At 32.2% G+C, this 21,747-nt stretch overlaps 2 protein-coding genes, 1 long non-coding RNA gene and 1 pseudogene across 5 annotated transcripts; 2 read left to right on the top strand and 2 right to left on the bottom strand.

The window, feature by feature from the left end:
• Nucleotides 1-617: 617 nt before the first annotated feature.
• LOC104723618 (uncharacterized) lies at nt 618-2,735 on the bottom strand. 2 transcript variants are annotated; one of them, XR_757380.2, is made up of 3 exons: nt 2,521-2,735; nt 2,356-2,442; nt 618-885 (listed from the first exon to the last, which is right to left on the bottom strand). It is a non-coding gene; the product is annotated as an uncharacterized LOC104723618 (long non-coding RNA). The 2 variants fall into 2 exon arrangements; XR_015570485.1 differs by having other exon boundaries at nt 2,356-2,435.
• A 2,721-nt stretch (nt 2,736-5,456) lies between these two features.
• LOC104723617 (putative 3,4-dihydroxy-2-butanone kinase) lies at nt 5,457-6,602 on the bottom strand (the record flags this gene model as incomplete). Its single annotated transcript, XM_087472442.1, has 3 exons — nt 5,457-5,902; nt 5,986-6,123; nt 6,560-6,602. Coding segments are annotated over 3 exons (447 nt in total), but the record flags the coding sequence as incomplete, so codon positions are not given.
• Nucleotides 6,603-9,064: 2,462 nt separating this feature from the next.
• Nucleotides 9,065-12,153, top strand: LOC104723616 (linolenate hydroperoxide lyase, chloroplastic-like; annotated as a pseudogene). The gene is made up of 2 exons (XR_015571211.1): nt 9,065-9,761; nt 11,016-12,153. The product of XR_015571211.1 is annotated as a linolenate hydroperoxide lyase, chloroplastic-like (transcript).
• Nucleotides 12,154-17,758: 5,605 nt separating this feature from the next.
• LOC104728050 (senescence/dehydration-associated protein At4g35985, chloroplastic) lies at nt 17,759-19,876 on the top strand. The gene is made up of 5 exons (XM_019231528.2): nt 17,759-18,606; nt 18,697-18,806; nt 19,027-19,193; nt 19,291-19,375; nt 19,553-19,876. Exons 1-5 carry the CDS (start codon nt 18,064-18,066, stop codon nt 19,704-19,706), a joined length of 1,059 nt encoding a protein of 352 aa, XP_019087073.1. The 5' UTR covers nt 17,759-18,063; the 3' UTR covers nt 19,707-19,876.
• The last annotated feature ends 1,871 nt before the right edge of the window (nt 19,877-21,747 follow it).

Below are 21,747 nucleotides of genomic sequence, written 5' to 3'. Positions count from 1 at the left end.
ATTACAAAAATGTCATTGCCACGTCAGAAATCATTGACGTGTATTAAATAACTCAGCCATATCGCGTTACAGAGGTAATGACGGCTGAGTTATAGTATGTTTCGGCTGAGGTAAGAGCGGACGGCTGACTTAGAGCATAACTCAGCCAAGCGTTACGGCTGACTTAAAGATACCTGGCTGAGTTTTCACTCGATGGTTGAGTTGTCAAAATTTTGGCTGAATTATTACTACGACATGACTGAAATAACATTTTCCGGCTGGTTGAGTTACGAACAACGGCTGACTTATGAAATGTTGTTACGGCTGAGTTATAGTGCTTAACCATAACTCAGCCGTCATAAGCTGACTTATCCGACAAAGAAAAAAAATAGGTCTCACCTCTAAAAACTCATTACTTGCAGAAGTAAAGATCAAAGTTATTGGATGAGTCTTATATGGTTCTCCGCCTGATCCAAATAAGCTTCTAATTTTTTAAGAAGAAATGTAAAAAACTGCACTATGTGGAATATAATTATTGATATTGGTAGAACTCCCTGTGAATTTTGGGTTTGAGAGTTGTGAGATGGTGTAGGCCTCCTTGTATTAGATTTTTGAGGAGGACCGTTTAATACTTGGACCAGGAAAATCTTTTTTTTCTTATATCATATATTGACAATAATGACATTATCCATATATTAGTAAAAAAGAAGTACAACTTTAGTTTAGTCTGAAAATGCCCCTATCGAAATTTGACTGAAGATAAGTCATTAAAGTTAAATAAGACATTTGAATACGATGGATTGGGTTTTAAATTAGAAATAACCCGAAAATTATTAATCGGATATTGTAACGAATTATCACTTTCTCGATGGATATACTAACGCCTCCAATCAAATGAATAATGGGCTGCAAAAAAGTTAATCTACATTAAATTAGTTTATATTCTTATCAAGTCAAACGATTAAATACATTGATTACGCTATTCAATCTCATAACTTAAATAACTTAAATTATTTAATTTGACAGATATCAGTCTTTTAATAATATTCCAAAATCTTACTAAGCCCCATTTTTAGTTTTGTAATATATTCCTAATTCAAAATTTGACTCAACTTCTATCCTTAACTGCACCTATAATATATATCGTCATTGTTAAGAATATATTACCTAATTAACTACGAAGATTTCTATCCCACATTCCACGAATATACCCTAAATTATACAATCAAATCATACCTAAATCTTAATACGTGACGACTTCCTATAAATCTTTTTTTGCTTGGTCAACGAAACTTCATGTTTAAAAAAACTCGTCAACAAAAGTTGATATTTTAAATGGCCTACAACAAAGTTCAGGTTCATGGTTTAAATAACATTTTACCCCAAAAAAATACATAACTTCCTCATTTTTTTTCCTACATATTTTAAAAAAATAAAATAAAATAAAAAATCATAGAATCCCTAAATTTTCTCATACACTGCACCACGATCTTTTAAACCTTTTTATCTTCTTCTACAAAATGAAAAATCCATTTCACGTTGGACTCAAATTCTCAATCTTTTTCTGGCATTTCCTATCTCTCGCTTTTCACTAATTTTTTATACATCATATACATCGATTATAAATTGTATGAGAAAAACAATTGTAATCTATCCATGCTTATTGACTTCTTTTCATCTTATGTCTCTTTCTTTTTATTTCAGATTCATTGTTCTTTCTTTTTACTTTTAATCTTATAATAAAACAAGGTGAGTTTCATTAATTACATCTTTTCTTTTTATTTCAGATTCATGGTTGGAGATTATTACTCTACATTTTATATGATTCAAGAACAAAACAAGAGAAAGCTCACTCTGTACAATCCATGTCAGTTTCCATCTACACATCTACTAATTAATAATACTTTCCTGCTGTCTGTATCTCTAAAAAAATTTTACTTATAAGAAGAGCTGTAAGTTTTTTTCTTATGTTTTTTTTATTATAAAACTCATTTCCATATTATCTTTTATTTATTTTATTATTTTTGTGCAAACCATGTTATCCTTTAGTATGGTACTAATTTAAAGAGACTGATTTATTATTATCTCAAACAATGTACTCAATTAATGTTTTCTTATCATTGTTAGAGGTCATGTTTTGGTTAAGTCTTAACATTTTGATCTTACAACAAAAAAATATTTCAATAATATAAAAATCAGTGATACATGGACTCGTACGTAACGGGTCAATTTATCGAACGATTATAATTTATATTAACATAATGACAAAAACGAATTTTGAACATAAAAGTTTACAATTTATGGATGTTAACCAAAAGCAATAGAATTTCATAACAAATTAATTCTCTAAAACAAATAATTAAGCTATATTGTTACCTTGTATTTCCGCGTCGGTGATTCGGTGCATCTTCAAAATAACTTACTACGTCCAATGACATGCTCTTTTCCCCAAATTACTGTTCACTTCATTTAGAATGTCTTGTTAGAAATTCCAAGTCCCTAACATTTGAAAGCAGTAACAATGATGGACAAATGTTTTACCTTGAATCTTGTATATGCATGTCACTCAAAACATTTTTGCAGGGTTACACAATTGATTCATCTTGTATTAGTTTACCTCCATTTTGTTTCCCAACGATTTTCAAAAACTCCAATAATAAATTTGTAGAGAACCTGGTGCGCCTGGAAAATGTGAGAATGTAAAATGCAACAATTCTAGAAAATGGAGCCAAAGATTTGGTGGGACCAAACTCACCGTTAGAATGTATGGGGAATATTTTTTTATAGAGTAAAAAATAGAAAAAACCATTGGAGCAAAACTATCTCTATTATAAAAATCCTTTATTATAGATGAAAAAATAAAAAAACAATTGGAAATAGTCTAATAGAGATGAGTTTTACTCCAATGATTTTTCCTATTTTTTCTCTGTAAATGAATATTCTAAATAGATATTATTTTTATTTTACAATTAACACCTTTTATTTACAAAAATTGCAAACTAACCTATTTTATTTTAAATTTTGTAACACTTTCATGAAATTATATTTTGCAAATGGTAGTCTCAATATTTTAGAATAAATATTTATACTTAAATTTATATTATTAATTATTAAAAATACTTATTTTATTTATTTTGGTCATAAATAAAAGAAGTTAAAGATTAAGAGGACTATTTTGCAAATAAAATAGTTCAACTCTATTTATAGAGGAAAAAATAGAGTTTCTCTATATATATAGATAGCAAAAATTACTCTATAATAAAATATACAGACAAAAATAAAGAACCATTGAAAATGTTCTTTAGAGATTGTTATTTTTTCCTTTATAACTAATAACTAATAGAGATGGTCAAAAATCATCTACTATTCTTCAACCCAAAAAAAAATCCATCTATCGATAACATTGGTCAAAAAAATCCCTTACCCCCCCCCCCCCCCACATGTGTAGAAAAGAAGAAGAATAAATAAAATAAAAGTTACGTGAACGAAAAACAATTTTTCAAACAAAAACAAAAACCAAAATGAAAAACTATTTTTACCACAATCTAAAAATACGTGACAATGGGTTTAGGAAACACTCAAAACTCAAACCAAAGACTATTCTAAAAACTACAACATTCATTATAAGCTTTTCAGCTTTCATTGAAAAATTGAAATATACCAATATTATATGAATCTGGTTAGAGAGTTCAGAGTAGTTTAGTGAGGTGAGGGTAGAATTATAAGGATTGTTCATTATTTCGGTAGATTATTGACAACGATTGGTTTTCTATGGCTTAATTTAGGCTTTTGGTAAAGAGCTAGTTTATGAAAGCCCTGTTTTAGAAATTGTTAGGCGTTAGTCGGGCGGTCGGGTCTAGCGCCTAGCGAGAAATCGGTTATTAATCGATGATTAGTTTTAGGATTATTTATTAAATTAATAATAAAATAAAAATATATAGTACTAGATATTTATATAATTCTGTTTATGTTAAAAAGTATCAAAAACAATATAAAACTATAGTATTGTCTTTAAAATTACGTTAAACACATGAAATCGTAACTTTAGAAGAAATTTTTATGATTTTCATTAAAAGTTTGTACATTAATTATTGTAAAACATCAAAAAATCTTAATTATTAAATGTCTAAATAACAAAAATATATAGATTTAATTTATATTTGGCTTCAAAAATAATTGGTATACATGAATTTAAACGAAAAGTAATCGAATTAGCAGGTTATAATCAAATTAGACAAAAATAATCGGATAATCGATGATAGACAGAAATTAATCATTAATCAAGGTAGAGAAGATGGGCTAGCGATTTATCCGAGCATAATCGGTGCTAAGCGGGAATTTTTAAAACAGGACTTGAAAATTTAACCAAGTCTCTCTGATTTAGGCTTTTCTTTTTGTATTGTCATACATTGACCACTCCACCACTCCATGGCTTGGACTGTTGGACAACTTAGTATCCACCGTTCGTACATTTGGTGAATTATTACTCCATGTAGACTGTAGTCTATCAAGATTCCTTTCTAGTCGTCTATCAAAGGGTGTGGCTTCTATTAAAAGACTTCAAAGATTCATCTCTTTTTAATGGATATTTACTCTAATGCATTGGCAAATTAAATCTGATTACCCCTGAATCAAGTCTTATCCTGAGCAATGCTATATAGAATCGGATTTTCTCGTTTCTGGTTGTAATAAGTTGCCAGCTCGAAATATTCAATATATTATTTACTCCTCCTGTTGTGAATTCAATAATGTGAAGTCCCTTTAAAAGCTGTTACCAGTTGACATGACGGTGCTTAATTTTAAACTATATCATAAGGTATGGTGCCTCGGGACCAGTTATAACGTGAGTACAAAAATGTAGGTGAAGAATCTATCACTTACTTGGGAGTTGGGACCATATGTTAATGTTTTTGTTTTTGGGGTTTTTGTAGGTGCGAGAACCTTCCCCAGTCTCCTCTCTCAGTTATTAGTTTATTGAAATTAGATCTCCATTTGCTCATACTCTAGAAACGTAGATTCTCATGCATGTCTTTCGAGTCGTGAAAGCAAAGTTCTCATCGAGAGAAGTAGAAATTGTTTTCACTAGTCAATCATTCATATTACGTTGTTTTACATTTCAAAGAACGTTTTTTTTTAAAAATCGAAAATAAGGTTATAATATAATCAAAGGATTAACGTCACATCTGAAATAATATAATCAATAATGTAACCAATATTGATATTTCTTCATCACGCGGTGGTAACATGGCATTTGTTAATTTCTTTTTTGGACAGAAGCGGTGGTTATAAGTTAGATAGACACGTGTTTTATTGATCTTTTGATTCTCCTCCACACTGATTTTTTAAGAAAGATCTTCATACTTTCAGTTTAGGGCATCTTTATTGAGAACAAGTTTTTAAAATAAAAATATTATGAAAATAATATAAGATTATTAGTTTAGATCTTTTGTTAAGAAATTGGTTATTGGAAGAACATGTTTAAGATCATAAGATTTAATAATATAATAATCAATTTTTATTGTACATTTGATACATGAATATTGAAGTTACATAAAAAAAAACATGGAAGCAAAGTGCCTATGAACCAAATAACTCCAATAACAGCAAGCAAAGTTCAAGCGATCACCAGTGCCAAGAGAGTTGATGGGGAAACTAGATTAATCAAAAACACGAAGAAAAGATTCCTCGCAACAATAAAACTGTATGAATGTGGCTCTCTTTCCCACTCTGACTACCTTGACAATCAATAGACATCCTTCAGTACCAGTTACAGAAGAGGGAAGATAGAAAACCGCATCTGGAATACTCACAGCAAGGATGGAATCAACTGGTGGGGAGGCAAAGACATCACCGCAGATAGCCGCTGTTAGCATACCTTCTCCAACATAACCAGCATGTGCAGGCTCATGCCCACTGCCTCCACCTGCATACAAAAGTAGAATCGCTTAAGAGACTTTCAAAATCCTAAACCAAACAACATAATATCTCTGGTCACAAAACTCCCACCTGATATAACGGCAACCTTGTCGTACTTTTCAGCCGAGACATCAACTCGTATAACCACCTTAACCTCAGGGAAACCATCCAAATACTGAAGTCCATGATAAGTTTCAACGAGGCCTTCAATGAACTCAGTTACAACATCTGCAAAAAGGATTCCATTCTTAATTCAATTCTCTGACTGCAAAAAAAGTCTCAAACCGCTAATTCTACGCCAATAAAGATGTAAATTATACCCTAAACCATGGGAATCAAGACATCGTGATGACCATGCAACGAACTCAGCGGTGACGGAGTAACAATTCAAGGATCGCAAAACAAAATCAGGGTGGGTATATGTGGTAAAATCGACCAAGGCGAATTTTATGAGCAAGAAACAGGCAATGCAATTAAGAAATCGCAAATAATAAAACAGCAATCGGGAAAGATAAACATAGGTCAACAGTTCACAATTCTCATCGACGTTAATCTACGTCGGAGAAAGAAACAGCGACATCGAACAGAGCAGAGGATACGACGAAAAGATAATCGGGAAGAAAACAAAAAGAAGAACGAAGAAAGAAGAAAGAAGAGAACGAACCGTTGGGGTTGTTGATGAATTTCTTGGCCGCGTAATTGCGAAATTATGAAGCGATCAGAAACTGAGAATCGGAGAAGCTCGCATGTAAGAGGAGAGTATTGTAAAAGAAGGTTTAAGACAATCCGGAGACAGGAATCTCAACTCCAAACTCAGTACAACAGAGAATTGAGAGCAAAGCAGAGACACTTTTGGCCGAAATACTAACCTTAGTCGGCGAAGATGTAGAAATCGAAGCTTTCGCCGTTTTCTCTCTTTTCATCGCAAAACCTAAATGCAATTTGGAAGAGGAAGAGAAATGAAAAATTTTCTCAGTTGCAAAAAAAACTCAACCATTGACGTACTGCCACGTGATCATAGAACAGGACTAAAATCTGTTCTAATTCAAGACTCAAAAAATCTGTTCTAAGCCTACTGTTCAATTTATTTATCTTTTTATTGAGCTTAGAACACCAATCATGTTCTCCCTTTAAAAATGGTTTTAGGGCATCAGCATCCGTAACCCTTTAAAACTGGAACCTCATAATTATTTTATTAATATTTTCTAATTTGATTTTTTTGTTTTTAAATTAAATCAATGATACATAAATGAGAGAGGGTGGTCTGTCTTCTGCGAGATTTTGTGTCTCTCTCCTTCTTCAGTTTTTTATTTTTTTTTGTTTTCTTATTAAAAACACTCATCTTCCAAATGACCGACGGAAATGGTCTAACTCTAATCAAACCAAATTAAATAAGGAGTATATGGCTTTGGCTTCTATCAATTTTTCCATTAGTTAGTCTTAACTTTCTTTTTCTGTTAAGACCACCTTTATTGGTGATTAATTAGAGGTTGGGTGTCCTAAAAATAATTATAAATTAAGATTTAAAACATCTCAATTTCTTTTTATGTTTTCATAAAGACATTAGCATTCTTTCTTTTAGACATTTCATTAAAATAATAATAAAATTAACTATAAAAAAAGTTTTAAACACTCATATAGAATATCACCAATAATGATGTGATGTCCCGGCTTTTTTTTTTTGGGGTCCCAACTTTTTATCTTGAGTATGGAAAGTTCGACATTGAATAAAATGAGAATTTAATGCAAAAGTTGTTCCCTCTACCAAAAAAATCATAGAAGTTATTTTTCCCATTTGATTTTTCTTATAAACATTTTAAACTCTTATAATCTAATCTTCACCAAGATTAAGAAAATAATAAATATTTTATTATTATTAATTATTTTTGTTATATATTTCTTTTAATACTTATTTACTCATACTTTTCTTACACTTGTCATTCAACTGCATATATATTTTTAATTATTTATTATAAAAATATTAATTAGTTATTTGATTTCAACAATAAAAATATATTAAATATACTAAAGAAATCATCCTTTATGATACAAAAAAAAAATCCTAGAACATCAAACTTTATGATACAAAGAGAGTACCATATAGTGATTTTTAAAGGTTACAAAAATTTTAAACTCTTATAATCTACTACCATATAGAGTTTAAAATGTTTTAGAATTTTCTGCATATATGTTTCATTTTGTCTGGGCGATCGTGCTATAAGAAATATTTCCTGAAAAATACACTTTAAAAAAGTTTTGTCTTAGAAATGAAGACTATCTTAATGTTAACACCCCCTTAATGTATGTATATGCATGCATAAACTTGTTTTGAAACAGCGGAGGCCCTAATCATCGCGTTGGTATCAAACTATCAATGGTTACGCCATTGTTCCCGTTCATTACTTGCTATGTTTGCATTTGCTTTGAATTAATGAAATAACTCACATTTTTGAAAGACTAAGATTTTTTTTTATCAAGTATATTAGAAAATTTAAATACAAACGCCGATTAACATTTAAATGTTGCTGAAATATTTAAAATAACATTTATTTCGGAATAAACACACATATAAATAGATATATATATATATATATATATATATTAATTTGTATATATATATTAATAATTTTTTTTTGTGTAAACGTAGACGTATAAGAAACCAAGAATAAAAGACAACTTTGTATGTACGTAACATATAAACGTCACTCTCTAGCCTATCCCAATGTGACACGTAATTTTTATTAATGAAAAATAAAACAAAAGAAAACTTTCCATCTACTTTTTCACATTCACATAATGTATATAGGTCACATCCAAATTCAATTTACTTCTTTGAGTAATAGTGTTATTATACTCTAAACTACAAAAAAAAACCACTAAAATTTCAAATAGCATAGTAAAAAACTTTATAATAATTCATCCTATATATATGATATATTAATTTATTGTTTGGATTAAGCCATTTGGCTGTAAACTTGACTAAATTTCCATTTTCTTCTCCAAATATAATTTAGATTTATTTTTGGCTGTAAGCCATATATACTATGGTTTCCGTTTTGGAAATAGAGTCCATATTTTATAAAGAACATTTGATTTCTACGGAAATATAATGATGTTTAATAGTAATGAAATTCAAATATACAATGAAAAAAAAGAGTCAAATATTTTTTTTTGGTAGGAAAAGAGTCAAATATTATACACAACAGGAACAACATATAATACAGATCAAAATATATAAACAAAAGTTATTTACGTAAGAGTCCACAAATAATGCACGTAATCCATCTGGTAATGATATACAGAAATATAACTACATGTTATCTTTTTTTTTTATTTATATCTCCCAAGATACATCTACAACCGCATAGAAAGAAATAGAACACGAAGTGATAATTTCTAAAAAAAATTCTAAGCTCAAATTAAAGATGTTGAGAACGATGGCGACTGCTTCCCCACGGCCACCACCGTCAACATCCCTAACATCACAGCAACCGTCAGCACCGTCCCCGTCGCAGCTTCCCCTCCGTACAATACCGGGATCGTACGGTTGGCCGTTGGTTGGACCATTATCGGACCGTTTAGATTACTTCTGGTTCCAAGGGCCCGACAAGTTTTTCCGGACAAGGGCAGAGAAGTACAAGAGCACAGTGTTCCGTACAAACATCCCTCCGACGTTTCCTTTCTTCGGTAACGTTAACCCTAACATCATTGCCGTCCTCGACGTCAAGTCTTTTAGCCATCTCTTTGATATGGATCTAGTTGATAAAAGAGATGTTCTCATCGGAGACTTCCGGCCTAGCCTTGAGTTCTACGGCGGCCTTAGAGTTGGAGTTTATCTCGATACCACCGAGCCAAAGCATGCCAAGGTTCGTACATATACGTTGCTTTAATACTATTATACATATGATGAGTATATAAAGTAATTAATAAGGTAGCAAACAAAGTAACGATTGTTGGAGCTTTTAAATAATACCAATTGGATTTGAGAAGTATATATCGACAGAGGAGAAGAGATTAATTACTTTGCCAAAAAAAAAAAAAAAAGTTAAACCCAAGACTTTACTTAACAGACATGTAATATTAATATCCACTGTTGTAACTGAAGAGATGTAATTTTTTTAGAAATCATTTTTAAAAAACCTTCCAAAAGTACGAATCCAACCTAACCTAACTAGTTTTTTTTAATTATTATATCGAATTCTATTTATCTAACTAGATATCATTAATAAAACCTCAAAAAAAAAAGGAAAATCAAAATTATTTTTTAATAAATTTTTATCATTTCTATCTATAAATATATATGTTTTTAGCGTTTCTGAAGACTGCATATTATGACGTCATGTAATTTTTTTTAGCTTTTTACTATTAATTAATGGCAAATTCAAGCCGATTAATGGATTTTTTTGTTTCAGGTAATTTAGAGGATTTATTTTTAGCATTTTTCTGAAGTTTGTATAAAATTGAACGAATATGAAAAAGACCTGGTAAAAAAGGATAGTTTACGGATATAATTTTTTGGAAAAATTGTCATCCTTTCTTTATCATGTGAGCCTTTAATTTATTATACGTCATACCAAAAAAAACAAAGGTATGCACATGTACGACGTTTCAAGTTTAGTAAAAACAGGACCATCTCCAATCTCCATTCCACATTTTTTTATTGAGTATCAGTGTATTAAAAAATTAAAAAATAATGAAAAGTTAGAAACAGTTTAGATATTATATCTCTGGCCAGATAATTTAAAATACTATGGTAATGGGTGTTAAACCAGATATCATTATGAAATTAGGTCATATCTTTTTAATTAGTTAAAACTTAAACAAATAATTCATTTCTTGCGCTATTAAAAAAAACAACTAAAATGTGTAATTGTAAATAATCGAAAGTCAAAAACAAAAAACAAACACTTGAAGTTTGGCGTTTTCCACCATTCCTTAAAACTACTAAAGACTATGTAATCGATGAACAGTATATTTTTTCTGTTTTCTTATTCACAATTGAACGATTTATCTCTCTATATATATAAAACATTAATTTTATACTTTTTTTTATCGTTTTTACATGTATTTTAACTATATATTAATGGTTTTTAACGTTTTACTTGTATCTTTACATTCAGATAAAAAATTTCGCGATGGAAACACTAAAACGAAGCTCAAAGGTATGGTTGCGAGAGCTTCGTTCAAACCTAAACACTTTCTGGGGCACAGTCGAATCAGAGATATCCAAAAACGGCGCCGCTTCATATGTCTTCCCACTCCAACGTTGCATTTTCAGTTTCCTCTGCGCCTCTCTCGCGGGCGTCGACGTTTCCGTATCGCCGGACATTGCTGAGAACGGTTGGAAAACACTCAACACTTGGCTTGCGTTGCAAGTCATCCCAACTACAAAACTTGGCGTTCTTCCTCAGCCGCTTGAGGAGATTCTTCTCCATACTTGGGCTTACCCTTCTCAAATAATCGCCGGAAACTACAAGAAGCTATACGATTTTATCGACGAGAACGCCGGAGATTATATCCGGTGCGGTCAAGAAGACTTCGGGTTGACCCGAGAGGAGGCTATTCATAATCTTTTATTCGTGATGGGGTTTAAAGGCTTACGGGGGCTTTTCAGTCTTTTTACCTTCTTTGATCGGGAGGATCACCGGCGACTCCGGTTTACAGGAGAGGATTAGATCCGAAGTCAGGAGAGTTTGCGGATCCGGGTCGGATCTTGATTACAAGACGGTTAACGAAATGGAGCTGGTTAAATCCGTGGTCTACGAGACGCTGCGTTTTAGTCCTCCGGTTCCGTTGCAGTTCGCACGTGCGAGGAAAGATTTTCAGATAAGCTCACACGATTCGGTTTTTGAGGTTAAGAAAGGTGAGCTTCTCTGTGGCTATCAGCCAATGGTGATGAGAGACGGTAATGTTTTTGACGAACCGGATGAATTTAAACCGGACCGGTATATTGGTCAGACCGGGTCTGAGTTGCTTGATTATCTTTACTGGTCTAACGGTCCACAAACTGGTACGCCTAGCGCCGCGAATAAACAGTGTGCAGCTAAGGACATGGTCACTCTCACGGCCAGCTTGATCGTTGCCGATTTATTTCTCCGGTACGATTCGATTACCGGTGATTCCGGTTCAATTAAATCTGTTGTGAAAGCTACGTAAGTGGAGATTCATTCGTGGTTGTTATGTCAATTAATCTTCAAATGTTTTATATTTTTGGAGTGTAGACATCAAAATAATGCGAACATATTTTATTTTTACAAATTTATTTATTGATGTATCATTTTTATATATGTTTTGTGATTTTGTAGACTATTAATTGAATGAAAAAAAATGCAACATAGCGTGATTTGATTGGTTTGAAAACAGAGTTTGATTCGTTAAAATTTAATTAATCCGATCCAACAAAATCATTAGAAAATAAAAGAGAACATTTTATTATTTATAGAGAAGCACAAGATAAGCTATCGATGAGCTTCTTTGAATGGTTTAACCATTTCTCAAGAACGTATTGCTTCACCTTCCCCTCGTCATCTCCGAATACATTGCACAATGCCTTGACGTAGTATTTTGGGAACTTTCCATTCACTTTCACGTAGTACACAATGATGCGTCCTTCATCTCTACAGATAATTGTCTTCCATAGCGTCGGAAGGAGAAGTTTTGGGCTTGTTCATAGGGGGAGGAGGGAGCGATCGTGCTATATTTCTTCTTATGCAATCTTCTAGAGGGCTCTGCTTGGCTAATGAGATTGTTATAATCGAGAGGAAAGTTACAAAGAAAATGATGATGATGATCATGGAAGTCTTCATTATTTGATCTTTTGGCTTCGCTTTGATGTTCTAAGAGAAAAATGAGCATTACATATATATATGATAGAGATTAGCTGAGAGGCTGAAACTGTAAATTGTTAATTAAGAGTTTAAGACTTGAAACTTGTTTTACATTAACTTCATGTTTCATCCATTTTAACTTGTACTTTTAGTGTCCGAAAGGTAACCGCAGATTTAGTAGTGCGGGACAAATAATTTGATAGTGCGGTACGGTTCAACTGCGGTACGTGCGGGACAAATATATTTGCGGGACAAGTGCGGTTACTCCAAAATAAACAGTACAAAATAATGTTTGATTGGTGAAAAACAATTTGTGGTAAGGATTTCATATTATTTTATTAATAGCTAGTATAATTATATATTTTTATTTATTTGTATTAATAAATAAAAAAATTAAATACCAAAATTTATTTAAAATTAAAGTTTGATTGGTAATTAAAATAGTAAGGTTCACAATAAAATATTTGAATGGTAAAAAACAAAAACATGCAGATTACCATTAATAAAAATGTTAGAAAACATATCAATAATTAGTATAGATACATATTATTTTTTTATTTTGTTTTTATAAAGAAACATTTACATACAATTATAAACTTTAGATACCTAAATCATTATGATAAATATATATTGTTAAATGAATTAAAAAAATTCAATCATAAAGAATAAAACTTTAGATACTTAAATTGTATATTTTTTTTAAATTACATATAAGTAAAAAACTAAGAGGAAGAAAGAAAAGATAAAAGAAGGAGAGAATGTATTTTTTTTTGTATAAAGTAGGTACTATTTTTTTTGGTGTAGTAAAGTATGTACTATTTTAATATTAAAAAAACTGTATTGTTTTACGTGGTTTTCAAAGTGCGGTTTTCAAAGAAAACACTGGATAAAAGAAGATAATGGTTCAAAAGGCGGTCTAACTCATGGTCTGTTGGACAAATCAGCAAATTTTTTTTTTTTTTTCAAAAACCCAAATTTGTTTAAAAGTTGTTGATTGGTGGATGCTTTGCGGTTTTGAAGAAAAACAACTCAAATCCGCTTTTTGTTGGTTACCATTCACTACCCTATTGTTTTTTTTTTGAACAAACGTACTTTTATTGTTTTACATTAACTTCATGACGTTTGATGAGCAATCGTCTCAAATGTCCTTAAATCTAAAACCAAAATCTCAAAACTCCCCTTGATAAAATGATTTTCTTAAACAATTTATTTTTAATACGAAAATAGGTTATTTACAATTTTACCCTAACAAAATTTGAGAAATTACACATCATATTTTACATAATATTTAATTTTAACAGGACCCACTCAATTTCTCAACAAAAATAGATAAAAATCCCTAAAAACTAAAATCAAAACTATCTTCCTCTTTTCTCACTCCTCTCTCGAGAGCTCCTCCTCCTCTCTCTCCTTTCTATTGTTTTTTTTATAGCAAAATTGTGAATTTTTCAATTCTGGATTTATGTTCGTATTTGAATTTCTGAATAGTAATACTATTAATTTCTGAATAGTAATACTAGTATAACTAGGTTAAACTAGTGTGATTTTGAAATATTAGTAGAACTAGATAAAACTAGTAAAATTATATATATAAAATTGGTATAACTCGGTAAAACTAGTCGTTAAATTATGGAATTAGGATCCTATAGTAGTGTTGAGATGAAATGGATTTAACATCATTTGCAGTGAACAACTCAATGATATGTGGAAACAACGGTGGCGATGAACAACTCAACGACGAGCGATCTCTTTAACCAATCCCGGAAGAAAAAACGGCAGCGAAAGACTCAACGATAGAAACTCCAGAACAACTCAATGGTAAGTAGAAACAATGTCGGCGATGAACGACTCAACTAAGACGATTAACAACTCATCGACGACGATGAAAAGCACTTGAGAATTTGAATCCTCCACTCACTAGTGCTGAGAGGAAATGGTTTGTGACTTTTGGGTTTATGTTTGTATTTGAAATTAGATTCGGTAAATCAGATAATTTAAATCATTGATTAGTGTAGAGATGAAATGCTTTCAACAGCATTCGCGGTGAACTAATCAATGACGAGCCAACAACTCAAAAATGGTATGTAGAAACAACGGTGGCGATGAACAATTCAACAATGGCGTGAAAAAACTCTGAAATATAGTGGCGATGAACAACTCAATGTAAGTAGAAACAACTGCGGTGATGAACAGCACTTGAGAAATGGCGACGATGAACGATCTCTGAAACCACCTCAGTAAGAAGAAAGAGAAGGAAATAATGATACGGTAAGTACAAACTCGGGAACCAAGTCGGGAAGAAGTACAAGCCAACCGTAAGTGACTCCATAAACGATAAGTAGTTGAATTTGATTGAACAAGTAAAACTAGATAAAATTCATTTATTTTGGTTACAAAGAAAATCATGATTTGTTTGTTCTGGATTTCATTCAGAATTGAATTTCTGGGTTTTAAGTAATACTGGTAAAACTAGATGAAACTAGCTGGATTTTATTTGTAATTAACTATTTGTTGTTGAGAAAAAAAAACCCGCGCATCTGGAAAAAAAGTAAAAAAAAAAATCTAATTGTATTGCCACTTGTGCAATATGTGTGTTTACACTTAGTGTTCACATATAATTGTACCAAAATTGCAAATACTTGTACTTTGGGATTTTTTCATTTAATTAGTTTTACCTACTCTTAAATTACATTTTTCAGTTTCACCGTTGATTGAAGTCTATTAACATATAATTATGAGCTTTTTATGCAATCATATGTTTAAAACCTACAATTCTATAAGTTTGTCATCCTAATTTGGTTATTATTTACAAAGTAACCTTAAAAGTATAAGGAACAACTTGTTTAGGTACTTTCATAACAACCCAAATTTTATATTTTAAAAAAAATTACAATTGCTTTTAAACATTTAAACATTATTTTCTGACGTTTACTAGTACACACATTCTTAGGTTTTCTTACAAATTATTTTATGGATATTCAACTTTATTATAAGAGTTATACCAATTCTACCAGTTTTACTAGTTTTACCTAATTCTCTTATCGCAAGATCTCACATTGGATGGTTTTGGGTGCTAATCTATTGTACGATTCAACTACTAAATCTATTTGTTAGCAATTAAAAGTCCTAAACGACCCATAAACCATGACCAAATACCTAAAATAATGTGCATAATCAAATCTTCAATTTGCAAATCTAAAACCAAAGTTTGGAGGTAAAGAACTTGAAGTTTAGAGCAGGTGATGTTGAGACGAGGTGAAGATGAGACAAAATAACAACAAGTTTTGTTTCGTTGGTGATGAAAAGCTTGACGGTGGTGGAGAAATTTTGACGGCGACGGAGAATGCGTGAATGTTGTTTTTGATTTTTTTTCTTTTTGTATTTTTTATTTAATTAAATCTAAAAGTTAAAAAAGCATCACATTTTATTAAATTTATAAGTGGTATATAGATTAAGAAAGGAGATAAGGGATTTGTTTTAGTTGCAAGAGAGAGTTTTGAGTTGTTTTCTCAACGTTTGATTAACAAGTGACAACACATATTGTCGGCAACAATATTATCTTATATAATAAAAGTAGAGAGCTACTAAAAACTTGTTCTTAGAAACTGCCATCCGACATCTGTAGGTTAAATATAACTAACAAATACTAGTATTTCCAACTTCAAAAATATTCGTAGGTTAAATGTAATAAGTATTATATGTCTCTGTTGTTCCTGTTTAAGTAATTATTTTCTCACCTGATTTATGAAATAGGTAAGTCACACAAGAAGAAACAACCACCAATTAAAATATTCAAGACCTAAAAATAACATAAAAGAAATTGTTCATAATTTGAAAAAAGATAAACTGATCAATTAAAATAAACTATACAAATAAAACAAACTCAAAATAGACATGAAAAAAAAATAAAAAAATAGAGTAAATTTATTAACAAACCCTAACTACGTTTAACAAAAATTATATATATATATATATATATATATATAAACAAATATTTGCAATGCAATGCAACCAAGTCACCTATTAAAGACGGAGAGTCACTTAAAATTTGTTTGGGTTAGTACATTCCAATTCTAATTAGATTTAATAAACTAATTAAAAAAATTATGGATTTGTATACTTTAACAAGAGTTTTTAACGTCAATTTAAACTGATGCTGAGTTTAAGAAAAGTGACGTTATAATTCAAACATCAGTTATCTAAGTGATGCCAGATATTTTGGTGTCGGCTGTTACGTTGCTTTTACAACCAGGCCTCCAAATTAATGAAATTGGCTAAAAATTAGTAAAAAAGTACACAAAATTAGCAAAAAATCTCATACCTAGCCAAAATGAACTCTATAATTAGCAAAAAGTTCTTCAAATTTTTTAAAAATTAAGATGAGTTCATAATTGACAAAAAAAATAGTACTTTTTACTTTTATATAAAACCCCAAAAAAGAATTTGGTAATTTATAGCCCCCCGATATTACTGGACGACACTGTTTAGTGTTTACAACTAAAGTTATTATATTAGCTCCAGTTTAGTCCCGAGTTTATCAATTGTACAAACCACCGACGGAAAGGGCTTGGTTTCGGGTATGGGTTGTATTGTGGGAACATTCCATTCACTTTCACGTTGTCCACAATGATGCGTCCTTCATCTCTACATAAATTGTCTTCTATAGCCTCGGAAGGAGAAGTTTTGGGCTTATTCAAAGGGGAAAGAGGGAGCAATTGTGCTATATTTCTTCTTATACAATCTTTCAGAGGGCTGTTCCTGGCTAATGAGATTGTAGTAATCGAGAGAAAAGCTACAAAGAAGATGATAATACTCACGGAAGTCTTCATTCTTTGCCTTTTGGCTTCTCTTTGATGCTCTAAAAGACACAATGTGCATGTACATATATATATGATAAAGATTAGCTGAGACTGTGAATTGTTCATTAAGACTTGAAACTTGTTTTTACATTAACTTCATGTTTCATCCGTTTTAACTTGTACTTTTACATTAACTTCATGAAGTTTTATAAACAAGTGACACAATACATATTACATGTCGGCAACAATATTAGTATTTATAACTAGGACAAATGTGAACATGGTTGGGTCCTAGAAAAAAGTAGTGTACCTCGATTAACACCGAAAGCAAAACACACTGTCTAATACATAACTCTTTTTGTTTTTTTACTTAATCGATAAGATTCTTTTTATAAAATCAGAAAAAGAAAAAACACACAATTCAATCTTGAGACTGTATCAAGAAACTTCAAGATAGGTAAAAATGAGTTTTTTTCAGATCAAAGACTTCAAGAAATGGAGCGAAACCATCTTCGTATAATGGACAAGAACAAGAAGACGCCATGTACTCATCGAACAGAACAGTGAGTGATGAAGTGTTACTAAAGATTGATGGATGCAGAGCTCATCTCATCGACGGATCCGAAGCGGTGGAGCTCGCCGCCGGAGACTTCGAGCTTGTTCAAGTTTTTGACAACGGTGTGGCTTTAGCTATGGTCGTGAGGATTGGAAATGACTTACAATGGCCGGTGATTAAAGACGAGCCAGTGGTGAAACTCGATTCACGTGACTACCTGTTCACGTTGCCGGTTAAAGACGGAGAGCCACTTAGCTACGGGGTCACCTTCTTCCCCATCGACGAAAACGACGTCGTTTTCTTGAACAGTGTCGAGTTGTTAGACGATTTCTTGAGAGAGAACTCGTGTTTCTCTTCGTCTTCGTCTTCGTCTTCTTCTTCTTCTACGGGTGTTAAGAATCGAATAGATTGGAAAGAGTTTGCGCCTAAGGTTGAAGATTATAACAATGTTGTGTCTAAAGCTATAGCAGGAGGTACAGGGCAAATCATTAGAGGGATGTTTAAATGCAGTAATGCTTACACTAATCAGGTTTGTAACTAATCATTAAATTTTTCTCCCAAGAAAATAGATTAATCTCAAATTCTGAATCTTGGGTTTTGTTTTTTTATGGGAGAACAGGTTCATAAAGGAGGTGAGGTTATGATTACAAAGGCTGAGAAGAAGAGTGGTAAGTCGTCACAAAGACAAGTAACCACAAACAAGAATCAAATCAATAAGAATCTTCATCGGTATGATAATAATTCACTCAAGAATGATTCTTTTTCAAGGGTGTTCCAATTTAGATTTCACTTCCAATCATAGTTTTAGAAAAATAGTTGCCATATTGTTATGGTATTAGTCGCTTTGGGTTTTTATTGGGTATATTTCTAGTTCTTTGTATCTTTATCTCCTATGAACCATAATCTTTGTGGTGGTAATATAATTTTTGTGGTGGTAATACATATATAGAGTGAGGAGATTGTCGAGAGCGACTGAGAAATTGAGCAAGACGATGTTGAATGGTGTGGGAGTGGTGAGTGGCTCGGTGATGGGTCCAGTTGTAAAGTCTAAGCCAGGGAAAGCTTTTTTCTCAATGGTACCAGGGGAGGTTCTTTTGGCTTCACTTGATGCTCTTAGTACGTTAAATTGATTGTTATTGGCTTTCTCAATAACACTTGCTTATCTTTATAATGATAATACTAAAAATAGTCTGATTTGATTTTTGAAAATTAGATAAACTACTAGACGCTGCTGAAGCTGCAGAGAGACAAACTCTTTCTGCTACGTCCAAGGCTGCTACCAAAATGGTTAGCGAGAGGTAAGTTTCACTTTCAAAGTCCTCAATTTTGCGTCTACGTTTAATTAACAAAAATATATTGTTTAGATTTAAAGTTGTGAGCTCATTTAGTCTCGATGGTTTGTTTGCATTTATGTGCACCTACGTTTACATTTAGTGTGAATGTCTCATATAAATGATGTTTAATAACATGGACAGGTTGGGTGAGAGCGCAGGGGATGCCACGAGAGATGTGCTAGGCACGGTGGGACACGCAGCCGGGACTGCTTGGAATGTCTTCAATATCCGCAAAGCTTTCTCTCCTTCCTCGTCAGTCACATCCGGGATCCTAAAAAACGCTTCACGAAAATGAGATTTGTTCGATTCTTATCACTGGTCAGCGTTATGTATGTTTTCGGGTATGGATTAGTTGTATAGGTAAAAAGATCAGAGATAAAATGCCAAAATGTGCGAATGTGTAATCTTAGTACCCTATCAAATATTCGTCATGTTGTTTCAATGACAGATTAAATTTTCTTGAAACTTATATAATCAAACAACTTATTACTTTGCCAATATCAAATAATTATACTTCTGATTTAGTGTCAGTGACAGGTTTAAGCTCTAATGATCAGTAAAACAGTTGCAAATCCATTAGCAAAAGGAGTTAAGAATAGTGTGTTACCGTTCCTTGTCACTGTACCTCTCCCGAGGCAAAAACATCCTTCTTCTTCTCTACTCATGCGACCCTCCTCACCACGCTAGCCTCCTCCTTTTTTTGTTTTGTTTAGAGTTTAAGTAGTGAGTTTATTTAAGTCTCGATTATTTGTTTGTGAGGATTATAACACGGACAGGTTGGGTGAGAGCGTGGGGAAGCCACAAGAACTTGCTTAATCCTCAAAAACGCTTCCTGAAAGTGATCTGTGTTCAATACTCACATCACCGATCAGAGTTTTGTATTGGTTTTGTGTTTGGATTGATTTATGGGCAGAGAGTATAAATAACCTAAATGTGCAAGTATGTAATCTCCTCAAACAAAGAAAACCCTTTTCTTTACCGAAGTGTGCATCTGTGTGTCTAAACAACACAAACACTCAAACATATCTTCTTGAAAGTCGAAACTAATTAAGACTTAAAAAAAAAAAAAAACTTAACCTACCAAACTCTTTGACCCAAAATCAAATCCTGAAATTTCAATATATCAAAGAAAATATAACTGAGCTCGATCTAGTTAAAGAAAAAAAACGATGATCAAGAAAGCAGTTGCAAATCTATCGGCAAAGGGAGTCACTAATGCAGAGCCTCCGTTCCTCTTCGCTGGTCGATGAACCATACCGACGCCTCTTCCGATCCCATGTCGTCCTTCTTCTTCTCCATGGCCGCTACCGCCTCCAACAGCATGGCCTCCCCCTTCAGTAGTATGACCACCTCCTACACTAGCATGGCCTCCTTCTCCTGCACTAACATGACCACCTCCTACACTAGCATGGCCTCCTCCTCCTGCACTAACATGACCACCTCCCACACTAGCATGGCCTCCTCCTACATGAGCATGGCCTCCACCTCCAACGTGAGCGCCGCCTCTGGAAACCACAGTGATGATTAGGAGGACGGCGTGTTTCCGGGCATAATTGGTAACAAAGTATTAAGGAAAGAGTATCATCATATCACCTATGATTACTCAAATCCCATGTATTACTCTAATATACATTAATTATATTATTCTATTTAATCCCTTTAGTTATGTCATTTGATTATAGTTTGTATTTATATATAAGTTGTATTATTCTATTTGATAATAGTATACAACAATATAATACAATTATATTCTCTCTATTCACATGGTATCAGAGCCACAATGATCTAACAACTTTGTTCCTGTTTCTAAGGTATGTGTTTCTATTGTTTATTTTTGTTTTAAGCCAAGTGCTTCTACATTCAAGTTCATTATGAACCTCTGAATCTAAGCCATCGAGCTTCTTTTTATTCAAGTCTACCATCTTAGACCTCTGAATCTAAGTCAAATATTTTTTCTTTTATTTTAAGCCAAAAGTGCTTCTATCATTCAAGCTTATATATTATAAGTTTTTGAATCTATGTCGATTTTTTTTTTTTTTAAAGAAAAAAATTGGATCTCCTTCTCTAACCATCGTTGATGTCGGCCACCTCAACATCACACAACTCGTCACCGTGTCGAGTCTTTAGCAAATCTTGCTCAAGAACAGCTCATATTCTCAATTCATAAACGGATCTCCAACACTTGGACTTGTCAATCTCAAGCCGTTATTTTCGCTTCGTTTCATCACCCCTTGAGATTGAGAGGGCGTATTAAAGAAAGAGTATCATCATATCACCTATGATTACTCAAATCCCATATATTACTTTAATATACATTAATTATATTATTCTATATA

Source organism: Camelina sativa, chromosome 11 (assembly GCF_030686135.1).
Source record: "Camelina sativa cultivar CO46 ecotype springtype chromosome 11, ASM3068613v1".
In the NCBI taxonomy this organism is placed as follows: domain Eukaryota; kingdom Viridiplantae; phylum Streptophyta; class Magnoliopsida; order Brassicales; family Brassicaceae; genus Camelina; species Camelina sativa.
This window is presented reverse-complemented; position numbering and strand designations above follow the sequence as displayed.